The 21,355-nt window shown below is 43.7% G+C and overlaps 1 protein-coding gene across 2 annotated transcripts in view; it reads left to right on the top strand.

Annotated features, from left to right (window-relative positions):
- COL19A1 (collagen type XIX alpha 1 chain) overlaps window positions 1–21,355 on the top strand; it is a 1,614,879-nt gene that overhangs the window by 286,015 nt on the left and 1,307,509 nt on the right. For both annotated transcript variants that reach the window (XM_077289962.1, XM_077289964.1), the window contains exons 8-9: window positions 11,076–11,189; window positions 18,801–18,863. In XM_077289962.1, the coding sequence (XP_077146077.1) occupies window positions 11,076–11,189; window positions 18,801–18,863 (177 nt within the window). The remainder of the gene's footprint in view (window positions 1–11,075; window positions 11,190–18,800; window positions 18,864–21,355) is intronic.

Raw genomic sequence — 21,355 nt, 5'->3', positions numbered from 1 at the left:
AGGGAGATTCCAGCCATACTGGAGGAGTTAATAACTGTCTCTACCCGCATTGACCTCCGTTTTAACGAGCGGAGGTTTGAGCGAGCCCAGTGTAGGCAGAGGTTTCGGCTGGCTCCCACCTTCGCCAGACCTCTGGAATCTCCGGTCCTGGTTCCTGAGTCACATGAGGCCAGGGAGGTGTCACGAGCGGGTTCTAAGTCCTGGACCGCTTGGGCATCCAAGGTTCATCATGTTTGCTTGCAGTCTGGATATCTTGCCACCAGATGTTCTCAGCGGTCGAGGAGACGTCAGCCTCTAGTGGTAGTTGGGGGAGGTACACTAGATACGGCGACGTTTGCCTCAAAATTGTCCTTTAAGGGGACAATTAACATTGGCTCATCTTCCCACTCAGTAGAGCTCTGCGTGGATTCTGGGTCAGAGGGCAATTTCATGTCTTCCGCCTTCGCCCAACGTCTTGCAATACCCCTTGTTATGCTATCGCAACCAGTTACGGTACGAGTGGTGAATGGGTCAACACTACCTTCACAGATAACTCACCAGACCATTCCTTTTACTCTGTCCATGTCGCCATCCCATCAGGAGACAATATCTCTGCTCGTCATACCTGAGGGTATTGATGAGGTCCTGTTGGGGATACCTTGGTTACGGTACCAATCTCCACATATCGAATGGTCTTCTGGCAGAATTTTGGGATGGGGTGAGACTTGTGAGGGTAGGTGTCAAAGGGAGTGTGTTCAGGTTGCTACTACTGAGGTACCCGCAGATCTATCCTCTCTCCCCAAGCAATACTGGTCTCATGCAGACGTGTTCTCCAAAAAGGCGGCGGAGACCCTTCCGCCTCACCGCCCCTATGACTGTCCTATTGACCTCTTGCCTGGTGCTGAGCCTCCCCGGGGTCGAGTTTATCCATTATCTCTCCCGGAGACGGAGGCTATGTCTCAGTACATCCAAGAAAATTTCGCAAGAGGGTTCATCAGGAAGTCAGTGTCACCTGCTGGGGCTGGGTTCTTCTTTGTTCAGAAGAAGAATGGGGAACTGCGTCCATGTATTGACTACAGGGGTCTTAACGCCATCACCGTTAAGAACAAATACCCATTACCCCTGATATCTGAGCTTTTTGATAGGCTACGGGGGGCAAGGGTATTTACAAAATTAGATCTGCGGGGTGCTTACAATCTGATTCGCATCCGTGAGGGGGACAAATGGAAGACGGCTTTTAACACCAGGGATGGGCACTATGAGTATCTGGTGATGCCTTTCGGGCTCTGTAATGCCCCAGCCGTTTTCCAAGACTTTGTGAACGACATCTTCCGGGATATGCTCACCACCTCGGTCGTAGTCCATCTGGATGATATTCTCATCTACTCTCCAGATATCGACTCCCATCGGAGAGATGTTTGCAAAGTCTTTGACCTCTTACGGGCAAACTCCCTCTACGCCAAATTGGAGAAGTGTGTGTTTGAGCAGGAGTCCTTGCCATTTCTTGGTTATATCATCTCTGCCCAGGGTTTGGCTATGGATCCTGCCAAGCTACAGGCTGTGATGGACTGGCAGGAACCCCATTCTCTTAAAGCGGTGCAGCGCTTTATGGGGTTCATTAACTACTATCGACAATTCATTCCACACTTCTCAACGTTGGTAGCTCCCTTGATTGCCCTTACCAAGAAGGGAGCAAATCCCAAATTGTGGTCTGTGGAAGTCTCCAAGGCCTTTACTTCCATAAAGTCACATTTTGCTAGCGCTCCCATCCTACATCGCCCCGATGTAGACAAACCCTTTATCATGGAGGTGGATGCCTCATCTGTTGGTGCAGGAGCAGTCCTTTTCCAAAAGGATGCTCAAGGTCAGAAGCATCCTTGCTTCTTCTTTTCAAAGACCTTTTCACCAGCAGAGAGGAATTATTCCATCGGGGACAGGGAGTTGCTGGCCATGAAATTGGCCTTCTCGGAGTGGAGACATCTCTTGGAGGGAGCTCGTTTTCCATTCCAAGTCTTCACAGACCATAAAAATCTGGTGTACCTACAGACAGCCCAGCGGTTAAATTCTCGCCAGGCTAGATGGTCCTTGTTCTTCTCCCGGTTCCATTTCACCCTCCATTTTCTTTCTGGGGAGAAGAACATTCATGCCGACGCTCTCTCTCGCTCCGTGGTGTCATCAGTGGAGGAGGAAGAGGAGCCTCGGCTTATTGTCCCCACTGAGAGCCTGAGAACCATAGCCCCGGTTTCGCTAGAGTCTGTGCCTCTGGGCAAGACTTTTGTACCACCCAATTTGCGACCGGAGGTTCTCTCCTGGGCTCATTCGTCCAGGGTGGGTGGTCATTTTGGGACAAAAAGGACATCTGAGCTGTTGGCGAGGACGTATTGGTGGCCACATATGGTCCGTGATGTCAGGGATTATATTCTGGCGTGTGTCGCCTGCGCCAAAAATAAGTCTCCTCGACAACGGCCAGCTGGGTTGCTCTATCCATTGCTGGTGGCAGACAGGCCCTGGGAGATGGTCGGGATGGACTTCGTGGTGGGTTTGCCCAAGTCTCGGGGCTGTACCATCATTTGGGTTATCACCGATCACTTCTCCAAAATGGTGCATTTGGTGCCGCTTCCGCGGTTACCTTCGGCACGGGCCTTGGCAGCGTTGTTCATAAAGCACATCTTTTGCCTACACGGTATGCCAGACAAGATTGTCAGTGACTGGGGTCCCCAGCTTGCATCTCGGTTCTGGAGAGAGCTTTGTCGTCTTCTCAGCATTGAGTTAAATCTCTCCTCCGCATATCATCCCGAGACGAATGGATTGGTAGAGAGGGCCAATCAGACCTTGGTCACATATCTGCGACATTTTGTTTCAGCCAGACAGGATGACTGGGCATCCTTGCTACCGTGTGGGCAGAGTTTGCGCTGAACAATGCGGTTGCCGACTCCACTGGACAAACCCCATTCCTCCTCAACTATGGTCAGCATCCGCGGGTACCTGTGCCTATGCCCGTGTCTTCTGCCGACTCCAGTGTGGCAGACTGAGCTGTGGAAGCACGGGATATTTGGGACCGCACTCAGGATGCCATTCAGGCCTCCAAGGAGAGAATGAGGTCCTCCGCCGATGCACAGCGGCGCCCCGCTCTGACCTTTGCTCCTGGCGACTTGGTGTGGCTCTCCGCCCGTAACATCAGGCTGCGAGTGGAGTCCGCTAAGTTTGCACCTCGCTACTTGGGTCCTTTCAAGGTCCTCGAACAGGTTAATCCTGTGGTCTATCGTTTGGCCCTTCCGCCACGCCTGGGTATCACCGACACCTTTCATGTGTCCCTCTTGAAACCCGTATACATGTCCCGGTTTTCCGAGTCATCTGCTGGGACATCGGGTTCATCTGCGGACGATTACGAGGTGAACGCTATTTTGGGGTACAAGGTGGTACGTGGCAAAAAATTTTATTTGGTGGATTGGAAGGGTCATGGTCCTGAGAGTCTGTTGAGCACATTCAGGCTCCACAGCTCATTGCTGCCTTCAAGCGTGGCGAGGCCCAAAGAGGGGGGCCCTAGGAGGGGGGGTAATGTTAGGGGTCGAGTTCCCACCTCTGCACAGGGGGAATCTCGGACCATCTCCACTGTGGTCTCCCATTCTTCTGCCACAGTGGAGCCTGCTCAGCGGAGACGTCGGTCCCAGCGTCTTGCTCAGTCCCACTCTGTACAAAGAGTTACTGCTGCTTTTCCTGCTTCTGCCATTGAAGTCAGTGCTGGGCAGCGGCGAGCAGACGCTTCTGGGACTAAGTCCTGCTCTTCTCGTTCTGAGTATGCCCTGAGTAAGATCTCTCAGTGGAGATCGAGGGTCACATGGTCAGATACTGCAGCTAAGTCCATTGGTCCTTTCAGGAAGGTCCTGTAGGTGCTAGGACTAAGTCCTGCTTAGCACACACTGAGCATGCCCAGGGCAAGATCTCTCAGTGGAGATTTAGGGTCACATGCTCAGGTATGGCAGCCTCTCATTGGTCCTTCTGGCAAGGTCTTTTACTTGCTGCAGCTATATAAGGCTCGCATGGCTGCACGGCCATGCGCTAGTATTGCTTTCATTTATGTACTTTGCGCCAGTGTGGTCTTGTATGAGTGTGTTCAGGGAACCGGCTGAAATAAGCCCCTAGAATGCTGGCACCTCCGGCGAGGAGTTCGTATGCTTGTGTGTTCAGGGACCTGGCCGAAATAAGCCCCTAGAATGCTGGCACCTCCGGCGAGGAGTTTCGTGTGCGTGCAAGACCACTAACTGCTCTTGTTTAGACAGTTAGCCTGTGCCTCTGTGGAGTCTAACAGGGCGCAGCGCTTTGAGTTCACGGCTGCTCTGTGAAGTAACAGAGTTGGCTAACACTGCCATTAGTTCCGCTATTTACTAGCAGCAGGTTCTCCTGCACGGTGCACCCCGGGCTGCGAACGCATCTATCCTAATAAAATATATTCTTTCATTAGGTGCGTTCCGCTAGCCCTATCATAACAGGTGGTCTCTTCATTTTTGCCAGAACTGTATATATATAGTAAGGCTGCAGTAGCATTGTATGCAGTGGAGAGGCAGTGACCCACAAAGTTCAAACACAAAAGTCTCTTTAATGTGTTACTTCACACATAAAGGTGCATAGCATTTTATAGTACACGTCACCAAAGTTCAATATACACAATTGCATCTCGTCTCAGTGCCCGTTTCATAGCACTACACATCATATGGCTTTTAGATTGCAGTCCCTAAACACGCCAGACCTTTCCTTGTCCAGTATCCGTGGGGCGACCGCATGCCATAATACAGTCTCCAAACACAGCTTCACATGTTGCAGACAGTACACACGCCAGTCCTCAATTTGACTAGTTCCCGTGGGTGTTCTGCACCGCTGTATCACAGACTCTTTACTCACATAGCCATACACAACCCAGGATATCCTCCTGATAGCAGCCAGGCACCATATCCACATGTTTGCCATCATTATACATGCCAGTCCTCTTTTGGGCACAGGACATCCACCTCCGGCACCTCCGGGCACAGGACTGTCCAAATCTGAGATCATTTACTATGGACGACGTGCATTGCTGTTTGTGGTGCGGGTGCCAGGCTATTCAGCTGCCATAGCTGCTGGCTCTGCTGGCCTGTGGTGCTTCACACACACAGCCAGCGCTCTGCAGGCCTCTGCTCTGCACAACAGCACACATCAGAATGACACTGACTTTGCACCTGACACACCCATACCCCTTACTACAGGTTTTTTAATACCAAACAAACCTGTGGCTTTCAGCCACATGGAAAACCCTGACCAGAAATCCGTGACTGCCATGCACACCTATGGACTTCATCCGTCTCCATGCACAACCTGGGGAGAACACACAGGGACCCCTACCTGTGACACGAGTCACTAGCTCACAATATATACAGTACAGACCAAAAGTTTGGACACACCTTCTCATTTAAAGATTTTTCTGTATTTTCATGACTATGAAAATTGTACATTCACACTGAAGGCATTAAAACTATGAATTAACACAAGTGGAATTATATACTTAACAAAAAAGTGTGAAACAACTGAAATTATGTCTTATATTCTACGTTCTTCAAAGTAGCCACTTTTTACTTTGATGACTGCTTTGCACACTCTTGGCATTCTCTTGATGAGCTTCAAGAGGTAGTCACCGGGAATGATTTTCACTTCACAGGTGTTCTCTGTCAGGTTTAATAAGTGGGATTTCTTGCCTTATAAATGGGGTTGGGACCATCAGTTGTGTTGTGCAGAAGTCTGGTGGATACACAGCTTATAGTCCTACTGAACAGACTGTTAGAATTTGTATTATGGCAAGAAAAAAGCAGCTAAGTAAAGAAAAATGAGTGGCCATCATTACTTTAAGAAATTAAGGTCAATCAGTCCGAAAAATTGGGCAAACTTTGAAAGTGTCCCCAAGTGTAGTGGCGAAAACCATCATGCGCTACAAAGACACTGGCTCACATGAGGATCGCCCCAGGAAAGGAAGACCAAGAGTCACCTCTGCTTCTGAGGATGTTTATCCGAGTCACCAGCCTCAGAAATCACAGGTTAACAGCAGCTCAGATTAGAGACCAGATCAATGCCACACAGAGTTCTAGCAGCAGACACATCTCTATAACAACTGTTAAGAGGAGACTTTGTGCAGCAGGCCTTCATGGTAAAATAGCTGCTAGGAAACCACTGCTAAGGACAGGCAACAAGCTTGAAGAGATTTGTTTGGGTAAAGAACACAAGGAAAGGACATTAGACCAGTGGAAATCTGTGCTTTGGTCTGATGAGTACAAATTTGAGATCTTTGGTTCCAACCATGTGTCTTTGTGCGACGCAGAAAAGGTGAACGTATGGACTCTACATGCCTGGTTCCCACCATGAAGCATGGAGGAGGAGGTGTGATGGTGTGGGGGTGATTTGCTGGTGACACTGTTGGAAATTTATTCAAAAGTGAAGGCATACTGAACCAGCTTGGCTACCAAAGCATCTTGCAGCGGCATGCTATTCCATCCGGTTTGCGTTTAGTTGGACCATCATTTATTTTTCAATAGGACAATGGCCCAAAACACACCTCCAGGCAGTGTAAGGGCTATTTGACCAAGAAGGAGAGTGATGGGGTGCTACGCCAGATGACCTGGCCTCCACAATCACCAGACCTGAACCCAATCAAGATGGTTTGGGGTGAGCTGGACCGCAGAGTGAAGGCAAAAGGGTCAACAAGTGTTAAGCATCTCTGGGAACTCCTTCAAGATTGTTGGAAGACCATTCCCGGTGACTACCTCTTGAAGCTCATCAAGAGAATGCCAAGAGTGTGCAAAGCAGTCATCAAAGCAAAAGATGGCTACTTTGAGGAACCTAGAATATAAGACATAATTTCAATTGTTTCACACTTTTTTGTTAAGTATATAATTCCACATGTGTTAAATCATAGTTTTGATGTCTTCAGTGTGAATTTACAATTTTCACAGTCATGAAAATACAGAAAAATCTTTAAATGAGAAGGTGTGTTCAAACTTTTGCTCTGTACTGTATATATATATATATATATATATATATATATATATATATATTTGTATTTCTATTTTTGTAAGTAAAGATGCACACACATACACTATAATTAAATATATATGTATAGATTTATCCCCATATCTCCTCCAATTAATACTACTCTCTTTTAATAAGAAATCCCCCTGTGCCGCCCTCTTTTTATTATTGACGCAATTAGTGGGGGAGTGGAGTCTCAAGCTTTAAACTTTCTCCTGTGGTCCTTAGCCAATATATCCTGATAAAAGGTGATTTCAAGGAAACGCGTAGGATTTTTCTGAACACCGCAGGACAACCTAACTGACGTCACACACCGCTGATTCCTTCAACCTCGTGGTTACCAGGAATGCTACTGTCCAGAGTACCCTGGTTTCATCTTTATCAAGCAAGGTTTTCAGCTTCATGCTGCATTGCCTGGATACTAACGCGCACAGGAGCAATGAAAACACAAACAAAACTTCTATCTTCCCTTGGATGATGAGGAATCAATCTCTGACACTCAGTAAGACTTTTATCTTTGTTTAACCAAAGTGCGTTTTTCACTTGGAAAGCCGGCCACTTTTCAGCATCCACTGATTATTGACTATGTCTTTGGATCATTAAGAGCTGTACTTACCTAGTGCACAGTAAAATTGCCCCATCCTTACAGGTGTACATTGCTATCAGAATACAATACTACAATTACCCACCGCACTCTAAGGCTGCCGTCACACTAGCAGTATTTGGTCAGTATTTTACATCAGTATTTGTAAGCCTAAACCAGGAGTGGGTGATAAATGCACAAGTGGTGCATATGTTTCTATTATACTTTTCCTCTGATTGTTCCACTCCTGGTTTTGGCTTACAAATAATGATGTAAAATCCTGACCAAATACTGCTAGTGTGACGGCAGCCTAAGCGGCATAATTTCATTCATGTTTATATTTTAAGGTCGTAAGCAAACTTTTTATTTATCCATTTTTGTTGCTAATATTCCATCATATATTGAATCACGTAGTATATATTTTGCAGGCTTTAAGTCTCTGATTTTTTCTATGCACCTTTTCCTAGCCGTTTAGCTTAAAAGAGCTGTTCATAAACAAGCACGCACAAAGCTCAGTGAACTTAAGCAACACTGTGAAGAAGAGTGAAAATCCTCCAGAATCATCTGAGAGACTGATAAAGTCATTTAGAAAATGTTAACTTCCAGCTATTGCTGCTAACAGTGGTTCTACAAGCTATTGATTCATGCAGTGTACTTTGTAATTTTTCACACATTGCTTCGGCATTTTGGCTTAGTTTGATAAATGATGACACACTGTAATTTGTCATTTGCTGTTGTCCATCTGAGGTTTTTTTTCCTTATTTTAAGACCTTCTAAGGGCCAGATTTATTTTTTATCTTCTGTGTATAAAACCATATTTCTTACAATTTTTCTTATCGATTCCAACATTTAAATATTGCCGTCATATAATAAGCATACTGCTAAGTTGTATGAAGAAATATTTGTAAGACATAAAGCCAGTTATCCCAGGAGGGACTGTTCATATCAATAACACTAGAATAAAGGGCAAAGAGGAAGGGGGCAGAGCTCCCGCATGATGACTACACAGATTCTGTCTTAGAAATCAGCATGGGGCTTCTGATGACTACTGCTTTGTTTTCATACAGTGACACTAAGGACTGAAATGCTCAGTAACAGGTCTCAGTAAGCTACAGAATGTCTAGATATTAGCTCACTGCTTTGTATTTTGCCATTTATAAGAACCAAGATGATAAAGTCAGATGTTATTCCATTGTCAGAAAATCTTCTTAGGAATCTTCTGTAATGTTGAAGGTGTAAGTTCACTCTGATTATGACAGACCTGATTTCATTGTTGGCTGTTGCGTATATATGATTTTCCTTTTGTTAGTTTTATGTTTTGCTCTATTGTCTCTTCCTTCTGTAATATTTCATAACATTCCAAATGTATATTTTTGTGCTACTTCATAGTTACTCTTAGATAACTGATTGTAAATAGTCATTTCATTAAACAATTGGAATATGGTGGCTGGTGGCAACAAGAGCAAACATTAAGATTCCACAGATTTATTAACATGTGATAGGCTTTTTATGACAGCCTAAGCAAAGGTCAACAGCCTTTTTTTGTATAGTGTGTCCAATCATTGTGTCCTAGGGCATGGCTGCTTTATTATAAAGTTAATAGGCAGTTAAGCTACAAAAATAGATACTTGCTACATCTGTGATCTGAACGTTAGTTGTATTAAATCATGCTCTGCTCCCAAAGTAATGATTGTACCATGTGAAAAGGGATGTGGTAAAATAGTCAAAACAGATTAGAATGGCCACAAGTAGAGCTGATGAGTAAATTGATTGAATCTGAATCAAAGTTGTGTCAAATTCTTAGCAATTATCTGAACTTGGCTATTTGCTTTACTTTGAGTGAATCACCTAAAATGTCCTCCATCATTTTACAAATTGTAAAAGAGGGCATCAGCCAGAGAAATCTCACGTGACCTAGATAGCGGCAGGGTTGGCTTCCTATAACACTTTGCAGTTATCAAATAACATTGTGTAGAAGAGCCATTCAGGAGGAACTATAAAGTCCATGTAACAGTAGCAGGGAATGCAGCAGCCATTTTGTGATGAATCTGGAAAGTAAAAGGACATCACATCTCACATTTTAGCTTTAACGATAGGTAGAGAAAGTCATAAAACAATGAAGAAACTGTTTGTGTGACTAAGTAGACCTCAGAGACTTATGCACGTCTGTTCAGGGCAGATGAGGCTTTGCAGCACTTTCAATTTGTGGCAAATTGACTCACCGCAAGATGAATACTGAGGAAAAATTTGGTAAAGCTGCCGAATTCAAATCTCAATAGATTTTCTCATCTCTAGTTATGAGTAATCATCCCAAACTTCTGGGAAATTTTGATTGATGTGTTAATCTGAAACTTCATTGGTGAGGGGAAATTACAAGACCACTGAGTTCCTTTTGGAGAGATTTTATCAGGATGGGAACCTATAGAAAACTCAAGCTGTCTGAACTAAGGGCAGCATAAAATGCATATAGGCTCCCTCATTACAAACAATTATATTTAAGAGTACATTCCCAAATCCATGTGCTGTCGGACATCACAGAGACCCACTGAGAATGGTCTATACTGATCCTCAACATCAGATCAGAATAAGACATTCTCTAAGTTTCACGGATCTTATTCTCGAATCTAATATGCAAATTGCCTCTTCAGAGAAAAAGAGGACTTAACTCTATAGCGCCACCTGTTGGTAGTAGCGATCCTACAAGTCACAATCAACCTTTTAGCGAGTCGTGCAATATGACTTAGGATAAAAGCCAAATCAGCATCTCAATTCGCAGACACGGTGTTTCGGGCTGTTGGCCCTCGTCAGCGCAGAGCATGAGAACTGATTTGGCTAGGTGAGAGGCTCTGGACTGGGGTCTAAGGGGTAACGTTTCTCCTCATGGAGAGTGACATACCAGCTCTGGCTTGTCAAGGTAAGGAGGCTTATTCGCCGTTCAATGCTACTCTGCAATGCTATTCTCGAATCATCATTTTCACAGATTTGTGAATGGAGCTGTGAGACTCTATTAAAAAATTTGACAGCACTCGGACATTTCAGATGAATGTGTGAATGCACCCTAAAATACTGCAGCCAGGAACAGGTGAAAAGAGTCTAAGTACAGGGAGAATAGTCCCGGAGTCCAAGGGGCATCTCTCTCTAGCTATCCCATCCCTTAGTCACAAGTCTCCCCCTCTTTGCATATTTTAAGAGATCTGTCAATTAAACTGAGCCAGCCAGGAGAAGCCAGAGGGAATGGGCACATCTTCTCAGCTTTGTTTCTAAAGTATGTCTCCTCGTAAAAAAAAACCCTGTAGATTTATGTAACAAGGGGCACTTTCTAAGCTGCCAGAACTATTTTACTGAAACACAGTTTTTAGTATCTCTGAATGCTACATGTTAGGAAATGCATTAATTTTACTGTAAAGTATTTTTAGTTAACATTTCAGTTAAGTAATTTGAGATCTGTTTTGTTACATTTTAGTGCGATAACCAAGGAAACCTGCAGTCTTCTGCGTCTTCATCTGTTAGCAAGTTACACTCAGTTCAAAACACAGATTCAATTCCTGAAGATAAGTGTTACTGTTTTCCAAGTAAGGTATGTAAACAATAAGATGGCATATATAACACCATCCATATGTATCGGTTGTCATACAGTATTTAAATGTGTAGAAAATAGTAAAATATACACCTTATTCATGTACTTTAACTAGCAAAGGTTACCTGGTCTCTTGTATGTCCACATCAGCCCTGGACCATGATAGCTTCACTTTATGCTGTGAAGGAAACATCGGCACTACTGTTCCTGAAGTGTACATGCCTGTAGAAAGGACTGCAGACCTGACGTAAAGTAAGCCAAAAACCTCAGCACCAAAATGACGATGGAGAAGAAGATCTCAATGCAACAATTGAATTTTTTTTTTTGATCAGTCACGAATGGGTCCAACAATTTTACCAACAGTCTTCATCAAAGACCACTGTATTGTAGAGGAGCCGTACACATCTGCATCTACCTGATACCCAGCTCTTCTACAATGCAAATGTCCTTGATAAAGACTGTCAAAATGTTGGTCCTTTTTATATCAGATCAAAATAAAATATTTACTAATTGCACTAAGATTTTCATTTTCCATCGAAATTTCGTTGCTGAGATTTTTTGCCTACAGTTTCAATTTAGGCTGATATTTGACACGGGAAAATTGAAGCTGGAGTCAAAGTGACCAGTGCCCTAAATAAAGGGGTTGGTTGTTTTTCTTATTTCAATATCTAAACCATCTTTCTTCCCTACACAATTTTAACCCCTTCACCCCCGGAGCTTTTTCAGTTTTTTCGTTTTCGTTTTTCGCTCCCCTCCTTCCCACAGCCATAACTTTTTTATTTTCTGTCAATATGGCCATGTGAGGACTTATTTTTTGTGGAACGAGATGCACTTTTGAATGATACCATTGGTTTACCATGTGGAGTAACAGAAAATGGGAAAAGAATTCCAAGTGCGATGAAATTGCAAAAAAAGTGCAATCTTCCACTTGTTCTTTGTTTGGCTTTTTTTCTAAGTTCACCAAATGCTAAAACTAACCTACCAATATGATTCTCCAGGTCATTACGAGTTCATAGACACCAAACATGTCTAGGTTCTTTTTTATCTAAGTGGTAAAAAAAAATTCCAAATTTTGCTTAAAAAAAAAAATTGCGCCATATTCCGATACCCGTAGCGTCTCCAATTTTCGTGATCTGGGGTCAGGTGAGGGCTTATTTTTGCGTGCTGGTGTTTTTAATGATACTATTTTGGTGCAGATACGTTCTTTTGATCGCCCGTTATTGCATTTTAATGCAATGTTGCGGCAACCAAAAAACGTAATTTGGGCGTTTTTATTTTTTTTCTCGCTACGCCATTTAGCGATCAGGTTAATCCTTTGCTTTTATTGATAGATCGGGCGATTCTGAACGCTACTATACCAAATATGTGTAGGTTTGATTTTTTTTTATTGTTTTATTTTGATTGGGGCGAAAGGGGGGTGATTTGAACTTTTATATATTTTTTATATTTTTTAAACACTTTTTTTTTAAATTTTGGTATGCTTCAATAGCCTCCATAGGAGGCTAGAAGCATGCACAACTCGATCGCCTCTTCTACATAGAGGTGAAGCACAGATCACCTCTATGTAGCAGAAATGCAGGGTTGCTTTGAACGCCGACCACAGGGTGGTGCTCAAAGCATTCGGCCATCAACAACCATAGAGGTCTCAAGGAGACCTCTGGTTGTTATGCACAATGCACCGATGCAGCGGTGCGAGCTTGTCCGGCCGCGCGGCCGGGAGCGCTAGTTAAATGCCGCTGTCAGCGCTTGACAGCGGCATTTAACTAGTTAATGGGCGCGGGCGGATAGCTATTCCGCTTGCGCTCATTGCGCGCACATGTCAGCTGTACAAAACAGCTGACATGTCGTGTCTTTGAGGTGGGCTCACCGCCGTAGCCCACCTCAAAGCGGGAGTTCTGCCAGCTGACGTACTATTCCGTCAGCTGGCAGAAAGGGGTTAAAGATACTTTTCTTTAAATTGGACAAGCCCTTTAATCAATAGTAGTAATAAAATATCATTGAATGAACTTAGACTTGTAGGTTCAAGGCTTTGTTTCATTTTCTACTTTGTATTTTTGCTTTATGTCTGTGTATAAAAATACAATAAATGATTTCTGCAGTTTTAGCATTGTTTAACTTGTGACTTGTATGGAAGGCTATTGGTAACTAAGAGCTCCAACAATGTCTTGAGCAAAGTTTCTCTGCCAGTTGGTAAAGCTATGTACACATCATGCATGGGCTCAAAAAGGAAAGTAAAGTCTCCTGACCCCATGTAACTATTGACTATCATTAACTAGAATTATAATGTACAGAAATCTTTTTGGACTTTTCTAAGGTTTTAGCACTTTACAGAGTACCCTTGGTGCTGAATGATGGGTTGCATACTCAAATACAGTATATAAAATGCCTAATATAAACCACACAAGATCTGAACTTGTATCTGCTGTCTTCCATAAAAATGTTATTTTCTTCCATTGAAGGGCGAACTAGTGTTTGATAAGAACATTCTGTAATACTCCTTTAGGCCGGGTTCACACTTGCGTTTGGCTGGTCATCGTATGGCTGCATACTTCCTCCCTTAAGCTCCGCCTACCTCCGCATGTGTCCTGTGTCATCCTGCGTACCTATCTTTAACATTGGGTGCGCAGGGACATGCGTTGTATGCGGATGCGTCCGCATGCGGTGTTTTGACGTGCCCACCGACCGCATGGGAACACAACATGTTCAAAGCTGTTGAGTAACAAAACTAATTGATTTTACTGGAGACAAAGCTGGACAAAAATACAGTATATGTAATTCTGTTGTTTGCCATCATAGGAAAATATAAAATCTGAAAAACCTAGTTAAAGGGAAGCTCTCAAAATGTAGTAAAACAATGATTTTTTGGTAGAGATCCGATGTTCTAGGTCTGCAATATCTAGAGTAAAAGTCACATTCAAATCAAGGTGGAGGTGCACCTGGGACTTGTCAATGTAAATGGACTGTTCCTCCCAAGTGTGATGACACCCCTAGTCCACCTCCAGCCTAATTTGCATATGCAATCTTCAGTAGATTTTTAATAACAAGTACATAGGATTTCTCCAAAATATATGTTCTCATCACTAGGGGACAAGCACTTATACAGTCATTCCACTATTTCCATATATAAAAACATGCTGAGAGGATTCCTGTAAAAGAACCTGTCACAAGTTTTTGCCTTATAAACCCTGCCCATCACCTTTAAAATCATGTATATAGGGTTCTGACATATAATAATCTTATATAATATATAATAATCTTATAATCTCACTAGATGTTTCCAGCTAGCTAACGCTCGGCACACTCATTGCTATCTAATTAACGCTGCTGGTGATTAAACTAAAGTAAATAATGACAACATTCAATAGCGCTTACGCAGGTGGTAAATTAACTTAAAATGAAGTTAATAACAATAGTGTGGTGATGGGGGCGGGATTATGTGTGGTAATGGAGTGAGGGGCGGGATTATGTGTGGTGATGTGTTGGGGGGGCGGGATTATGTGTGGTGATGTGGTGAGGGGGCGGGATTATGTGTGGTAATGAAGTGGGGGGTGGGATTATGTGTGGTGATGTGGTGGGGGGTGGGATTATGTGTGGTAATGGGGTGAGGGGCAGGATTATGTGTTGTGATGTGTTGGGGGATGGGATTATGTGTGGTGATGTGGTGAGGGGGCGGGATTATGTGTGGTAATGGGGTGAGGGGCGGGATTATGTGTGGTGATGTGTTGGGGGGCGGGATTATGTGTGGTAATGGGGTGAGGGGCGGGATTATGTGTGGTGATGTGTTGGGGGGGCGGGATTATGTGTGGTGATGTGGTGAGGGGGCAGGATTATGTGTGGTAATGGGGTGGGGGCGGGATTATGTGTGGTGATGTGTTGGGGGGGCGGGATTATGTGTGGTGATGTGGTGAGGGGGCGGGATTATGTGTGGTAATGGGGTGAGGGGCAGGATTATGTGTGGTGATGTGTTGGGGGGCGGGATTATGTGTGGTAATGGGGTGAGGGGCGGGATTATGTGTGGTGATGTGTTGGGGGGGCGGGATTATGTGTGGTGATGTGGTGAGGGGGCGGGATTATGTGTGGTAATGGGGTGGGGGCGGGATTATGTGTGGTGATGTGTTGGGGGGGCAGGATTATGTGTGGTGATGTGGTGAGGGGGCGGGATTATGTGTGGTAATGGGGTGAGGGGCGGGATTATGTGTGGTGATGTGTTGGGGGGCGGGATTATGTGTGGTAATGGGGTGAGGGGCGGGATTATGTGGTGATGTGTTGGGGGGGCGGGATTATGTGTGGTGATGTGGTGAGGGGGCGGGATTATGTGTGGTAATGGGGTGGGGGCGGGATTATGTGTGGTGATGTGTTTGGGGGGCGGGATTATGTGTGGTGATGTGGTGAGGGGGCGGGATTATGTGTGGTAATGGGGTGAGGGGCGGGATTATGTGTGGTGATGTGGTGGGGGGCGGGATTATGTGTGGTAATGGGGTGAGGGGCGGGATTATGTGTGGTGATGTGTTGGGGGGGCGGGATTATGTGTGGTGATGTGGTGAGGGGTGGGATTATGTGTGGTAATGGGGTGAGGGGCAGGATTATGTGTTGTGATGTGTTGGGGGGCGGGATTATGTGTGGTGATGTGGTGAGGGGGCGGGATTATGTGTGGTAATGGGGTGAGGGGCGGGATTATGTGTGGTGATGTGTTGGGGGCAGGATTATGTGTGGTGAGATGGTGGGGGGCAGGATTATGTGTGGTGATGTATTGGGGGGCAGGATTATGTGTGGTGATGTGGTGGGGGCGGGATTATGTGTGGTGATGTGTTTGGGGGATTATGTGTGGTGATGTGGTGGGGGGTGGGATTATGTGTGGTCATGTGGTGGGGGCGGGATTATGTGTGGTGATGTGTTTGGGGGATTATGTGTGGTGATGTGGTGGGGGGTGGGATTATGTGTGGTAATGTGGTGGAGGGGCGGGATTATGTGTGGTAATGTGGTGGGGGTGGGAATATGTGTAGTGATGTGGTGGGGGGCGGGATTATGTGTGGTAATGTGGGGGCGGGATTATGTGTAGTAATGTGGTGAGGGTGCGGCTTTATGTGTGGTAATGTGGTGGGGGGCGGGATTATGTGTGGTAATGTGGTGGGGGGCGGGATTATCTGTGGTAATGTGGTGGGGTGGCGGGATTATGTGTGGTGATGTGGTGGGGGGCAGAATTATGTGTGGTAATGGAATGGGGGGTGGGATATGTGTGGTGATGTGTTGGGGGTTGGGATTGTGTGGTGATGTGTTGGGTGGCGGGATTATGTGTGATGATGTGTTGAAGGGGCGGGATTATGTGTGGTGATGTGGTGGGGGGCGGGATTATGTGTGGTGATGTGGTGGGGGGCAGGATTGTGTGTGGTGATGTGGTGCAGATTATGTGTGGTGATGTGATGGGGGAGCGGGATTGTGTGTGGTGATGTGATGCGGATTGTGTGTGGTGATGTGGTGGGGGGCGGGATTGTTTGTGGTAATGGGGTGGGGGGCGGGCTTTTGTGTGGTAATGGGGTGGGAGGCAGGATTATGTGTGGTGATGTGGTAGGGGGCGGAGCTACTGTGCAGGGGGCGGGATTAGCGAGTAATCACGATGCCTCTTATATATATAGATAAGGGCTGCCACATGCCTCCAAAAAAAGTGCATTATACATGTCCTGTGCAGCATGCGAATTATGTAGTCCAGTTCAAAGATTGAACTCAGCGCTGCCCCAATCCATTCAAACGCCGCCTTTTCCATTTGGATGGAATTGGTTGCTATGGATGATGTCTCCAACGTCATCCACACAGTGCTCTAAGTCTCGCGCCTGCACAGCCCGAAGTCATGCAATGTGCCGGCGCTGGCTTTATTTGTACATCACTAGCTCCCTGGCTGTTCAACAGAGCAGAGTGAGGTACTTCTGTGCAAGTCACTGATTCCACTGCTCAGTCTCGAGACTTCACACATCACATGAATGACAGGAGACGTCATCAACTTCCATCCAAATAGAAGAGGTGGCATTTGAAGGGACCGGGGAGGCGCTGAGTGCGATCTGCAGTCACTCATCAGGCTGGTCCTGCAGCGTGGGATATGAATAAAGCACTTTTTATGCGGTATGTAAGGGAACATATAGGGGTGTAAAGGGGTTGTAAGAGCCCAATTTACACAATTTTAAAGGTGATTGGTGGGGTGTCTAAGGCAAAAAACTGGTGACAGGTTCTCTTTAAGAAAATATGCTTTATTGTATATAAATTCTGTAAAGACTAAAGGAAATATTTAAATGCTTATTAGCAATTATATGTAAATCATAGAAATGGCCACAGTATCACTAAAGGTAATAAACATAAAGGTAATAAACAAAGATGCTCCAACAATGCCTAGAGAATGGGAAATATTTACCTATGAACCTATTTAACTATGAAATAAATTCCAGGAGCTGTAAACACAGCTGCGCAACTTTCAGAATTTGTTGAATTTCAGCCAAGAGTAAATAAAATTCTACACCGTGGTGAAATTACTCAGAAGGAGTTACGGGATCAGCAAAATATTAGAAAGGGCAATTTAAAGCATCAACAGCAAATTCTCAGAAAATGCTAAATTACCTGAATATTGGCTGGACTTTCTTGAAATAGTTTTTAAAACCTGAATTTTTTTAAATGCTTTATTAAATGTCCTACCAAGTTAAGTGATGCTGCAAAATAAAAATTGTTGAACCCCTTCCTTGCCGGAGCAATTGTCTTTTTGAGCTTTCAATTTTTTGCTGCATTCAGAGAGACATACCTTGTTTTCACAAGTGTCGCAGATGTAAGGGCTAGTTTTCTGTTGACAGATTTGTATATTTTGCTAAATTTCTCATAGCCACATTCACATTAGCACTTTTTTTCAAAGGGAAAGTCGTTTTATAACTTTTATGGGTTTTTTGTCAATGTAGATGTTTTTAGGCAGACAAATTATATTGTTTATTAGTACCTTTTTTAGGAAACATAAATATTCTAACATAATTTTTAAGAAAAATGGGGGGGAAAAGTGACTTTTTTACAATATTTAAATATTAACTTTATTATTTTTTCTACACTTTTGTCAAATTAAACATTTTTACATTTGAGAGAATCAGATTGATTATGGTAATGACACTCTCTATTTGTAAGTGTCATCTTAATGTGATTCGATACTCTCAGATGAGAGAATTGAAGCACACTGAAAAGATGGAAGAAAAAATGTATCCATCTTCTCCATTGTTTAAGTCTGCAGAAATGATACTGCACTCGAATAACATCCGAGTGCAGTTTGATGTTTTCATCATGCTGTACCTATAGAATAAAATAGGTGATTTTGATCCAAATTGCTCTGCATATCGCAGAATGTTGTGATTCTTTTTTTATAATGCTTAATTGGCTTGAAAAAAAAACCCACTGATAAGCACTACACCATAGAATCTTGCAGCCTGATTTGCACAGAGTTTTTATGTACACTTTCAGAAGTAGCATATTCATCAATGCAATAATAAGGACTTCCTGTCATTTGTGTTAAAATGAATACATTTAAATATAAGTTCTGTCCAAGGTATTCAACTAAAAGTCCAATTTTTTTTCTTTTGTATTTTCAAATAGGGTGAAGCTGGTTTACCAGGTTCAATAGGCTTTCCCGGAATAAAAGGTGATGAAGGTGTTCAGGTAAGCTTTTTTTTTTAGTTCAAGAGTGCATTGAAGTTATTTAGTTATTGAAGGACTTTTGTAGGCAAAACAATGAAAAAATTATATAGCTTTTCCTGAAATAATTCTCCAAACTCTCCAGTTACCTTTATTTTTGTTTCTTTTCTCCTGTTCAGCCTCTTCAAATGGGTTGTCTGGCTAAAAGTTTGCAGTCACGCTATGTGCACTGCATGCTGTAAGAATTCTCCAGTGCTGGTACCTGGAGCGGGCGGTCATGTGACCGCAAGGATGCATTTTCATTATTCTGTGCACATTCCAACTAGACTATGTCTAACCTCACTTAATGCACTTAAAGGGAACCTGTCACTCCCAAAATCGAAGATGAGCTAAGCCCACCAGCATCAGGGGCTTATCTACAGCATTCTGGAATGCTGTAGATAAGCGCCTGATGTATCCTGAAAGATGAGAAAAAGAGGTTAGATTATACTCACCTGGGGGGTGGTCCGGATCGATGGGCGTCGCAGTCCGGTCTGGGGCCTCCTATCTTCATAGGATGACGTCCCCTTCTTGTCTTCACACTGCTGCTCCGGCGCAGGCGTACTTATCTGCCCTGTTGAGGGCAGAGCAAAGTACTACAGTGCTCAGGTGCCAGGAAAGGTCAGAGAGGCCCAGCACCTGCGCACTGCAGTACTTTGCTCTGCCAGAGGTAATGTATGATAGAAACATGTGCGCCACTTTTGCAGTTTTCACCCACTCCTGGCTTTGGCTTATAAATACTGAGTTAAAATACTGACCAAATACTGAATGTGCGATTGTGGCCTTAAATCACAGTTGATTAGATTACAATTCTGTATGAAGCCTGCTTTCTCTGCTCTCCCTTCCTCCCTGTGCACATCCCCAGTCACTATAATCTTGTTGAGGATCACGACCCATGACATCACTTGTCAGAGCACACTGTAGAACTTCCAGCTGAGCTTTTCAAAACAGAAACAGGAAATATCCGAACTTTGTGCTTTGAATGGACTGTAGCAGGGAGTAAGATGCTGAAAATCACATCACCACGGTTCTGGAACATAGCAGAATTATAACTGCAAGTAACTTATGAAGTTTCTTAATTTCTGACAGGCTTTACTATGCTTTAACATCTGGGTGCCTAGGAAACGTCTTTAAATAGATTTGATTTCAGTACATGTTGCCATTTTTAAATATCCACATGGACTTTGATGCTTATCTTAATTTCTTACAACTGAGCGCTAGTAATTAGACTTACAACTGAGAAAGTAGTTAGCATTCTGTAGATATGAATTATTGAGCTTGTGTATTTCTATTCCATAACTAATATCTGCTACTGGAAAATGCTAAATACTATATATAATATGCTATTATCCAGCAAGCCTTTTGATTGCACTTTAATCCATCTGATCTGACAATAAGCTGTTGGTTGACTCTGAGCAGACAGCAGTTCATCTATACTCTTCTGTGTGCACAATTATTTATGCTTGAATTTTGTCTTTGCTTCTACAATCACTGCTCTCTATTTATAGGCTACAAGTATAATCAACTCTTCATGCTCAAGTCCCAATTTTGGATCCACATAGAAAGAACCCACAATATGCTTGACTTACAAAATGTTTAGGACTCATGTCCATCCTCTGCATGCCTTCATATTTCACATTCCATTGTTTTTACAGATTTTGAGACAATAATTGTGGACTGTTATAGATTTACCATATGAATGCACATATAACTGTAATATAGACTTGTGAAGAGTATGTGTGCCACTGTTTGCTTTGCGAAAGTATTCGGCCCCCTGGAACTTTGCAACCTTTTCCCACATATCATGCTTCAAACATAAAGATACCAAATGTAAATTTTTGGTGAAGAATCAACAACAAGTGGAACACAATTGTTAAGTTGAACGAAATTTATTGGTTATTTTAAATTTTAAGGGAAATTCAAAAACTGAAAAGTGGGGCGTGCAATATTATTCGGCCCCTTTACTTTCAGTGCAGCAAACTCACTCCAGAAGTTCACTGTAGATCTCTGAATGATCCAATGTTGTCCTAAATGCCTAATGATGATAAATATAATCCACCTGTGTGTAATCAAGTCTCCGTATAAATGCACCTGCTCTGTGATAGTCTCAGGGTTCTGTTTGAAGCACAGAGCGCATCATGAAGTCCAAGGAACACAACAGACAGGTCCGTGATACTGTATGGAGTTTAAAGCTGGATTTGGATACAAAATAATTCCCAAAACTTTAAACATCCCAAGGAGCACTGTGCAAGCGATCATAATGAAATGGAAGGAGTATAATACCACTGAAAATCTACCAAGAACCGGCTGTCCTTCTAAACTTTCCTCTCAAACAAGGAGAAGACTGATCAGAGATGCAGCCAAGAGGCCCATGATCACTCTGGATGAACTGCAGAGATCTACAGCTGAAGTGGGGTAGTCTGTCCATAGGACAACAATCAGTCGTACACTGCACAAATCTGGTCTTTATGGAAGTG

The sequence above is a fragment of the Ranitomeya variabilis genome, chromosome 2 (assembly GCF_051348905.1).
Source record: "Ranitomeya variabilis isolate aRanVar5 chromosome 2, aRanVar5.hap1, whole genome shotgun sequence".
Classification (NCBI taxonomy): Eukaryota; Metazoa; Chordata; class Amphibia; order Anura; family Dendrobatidae; genus Ranitomeya; species Ranitomeya variabilis.
The sequence above is the reverse complement of the archived record's forward strand: the minus strand, read 5'-3'. Positions and strand labels throughout refer to the sequence as shown.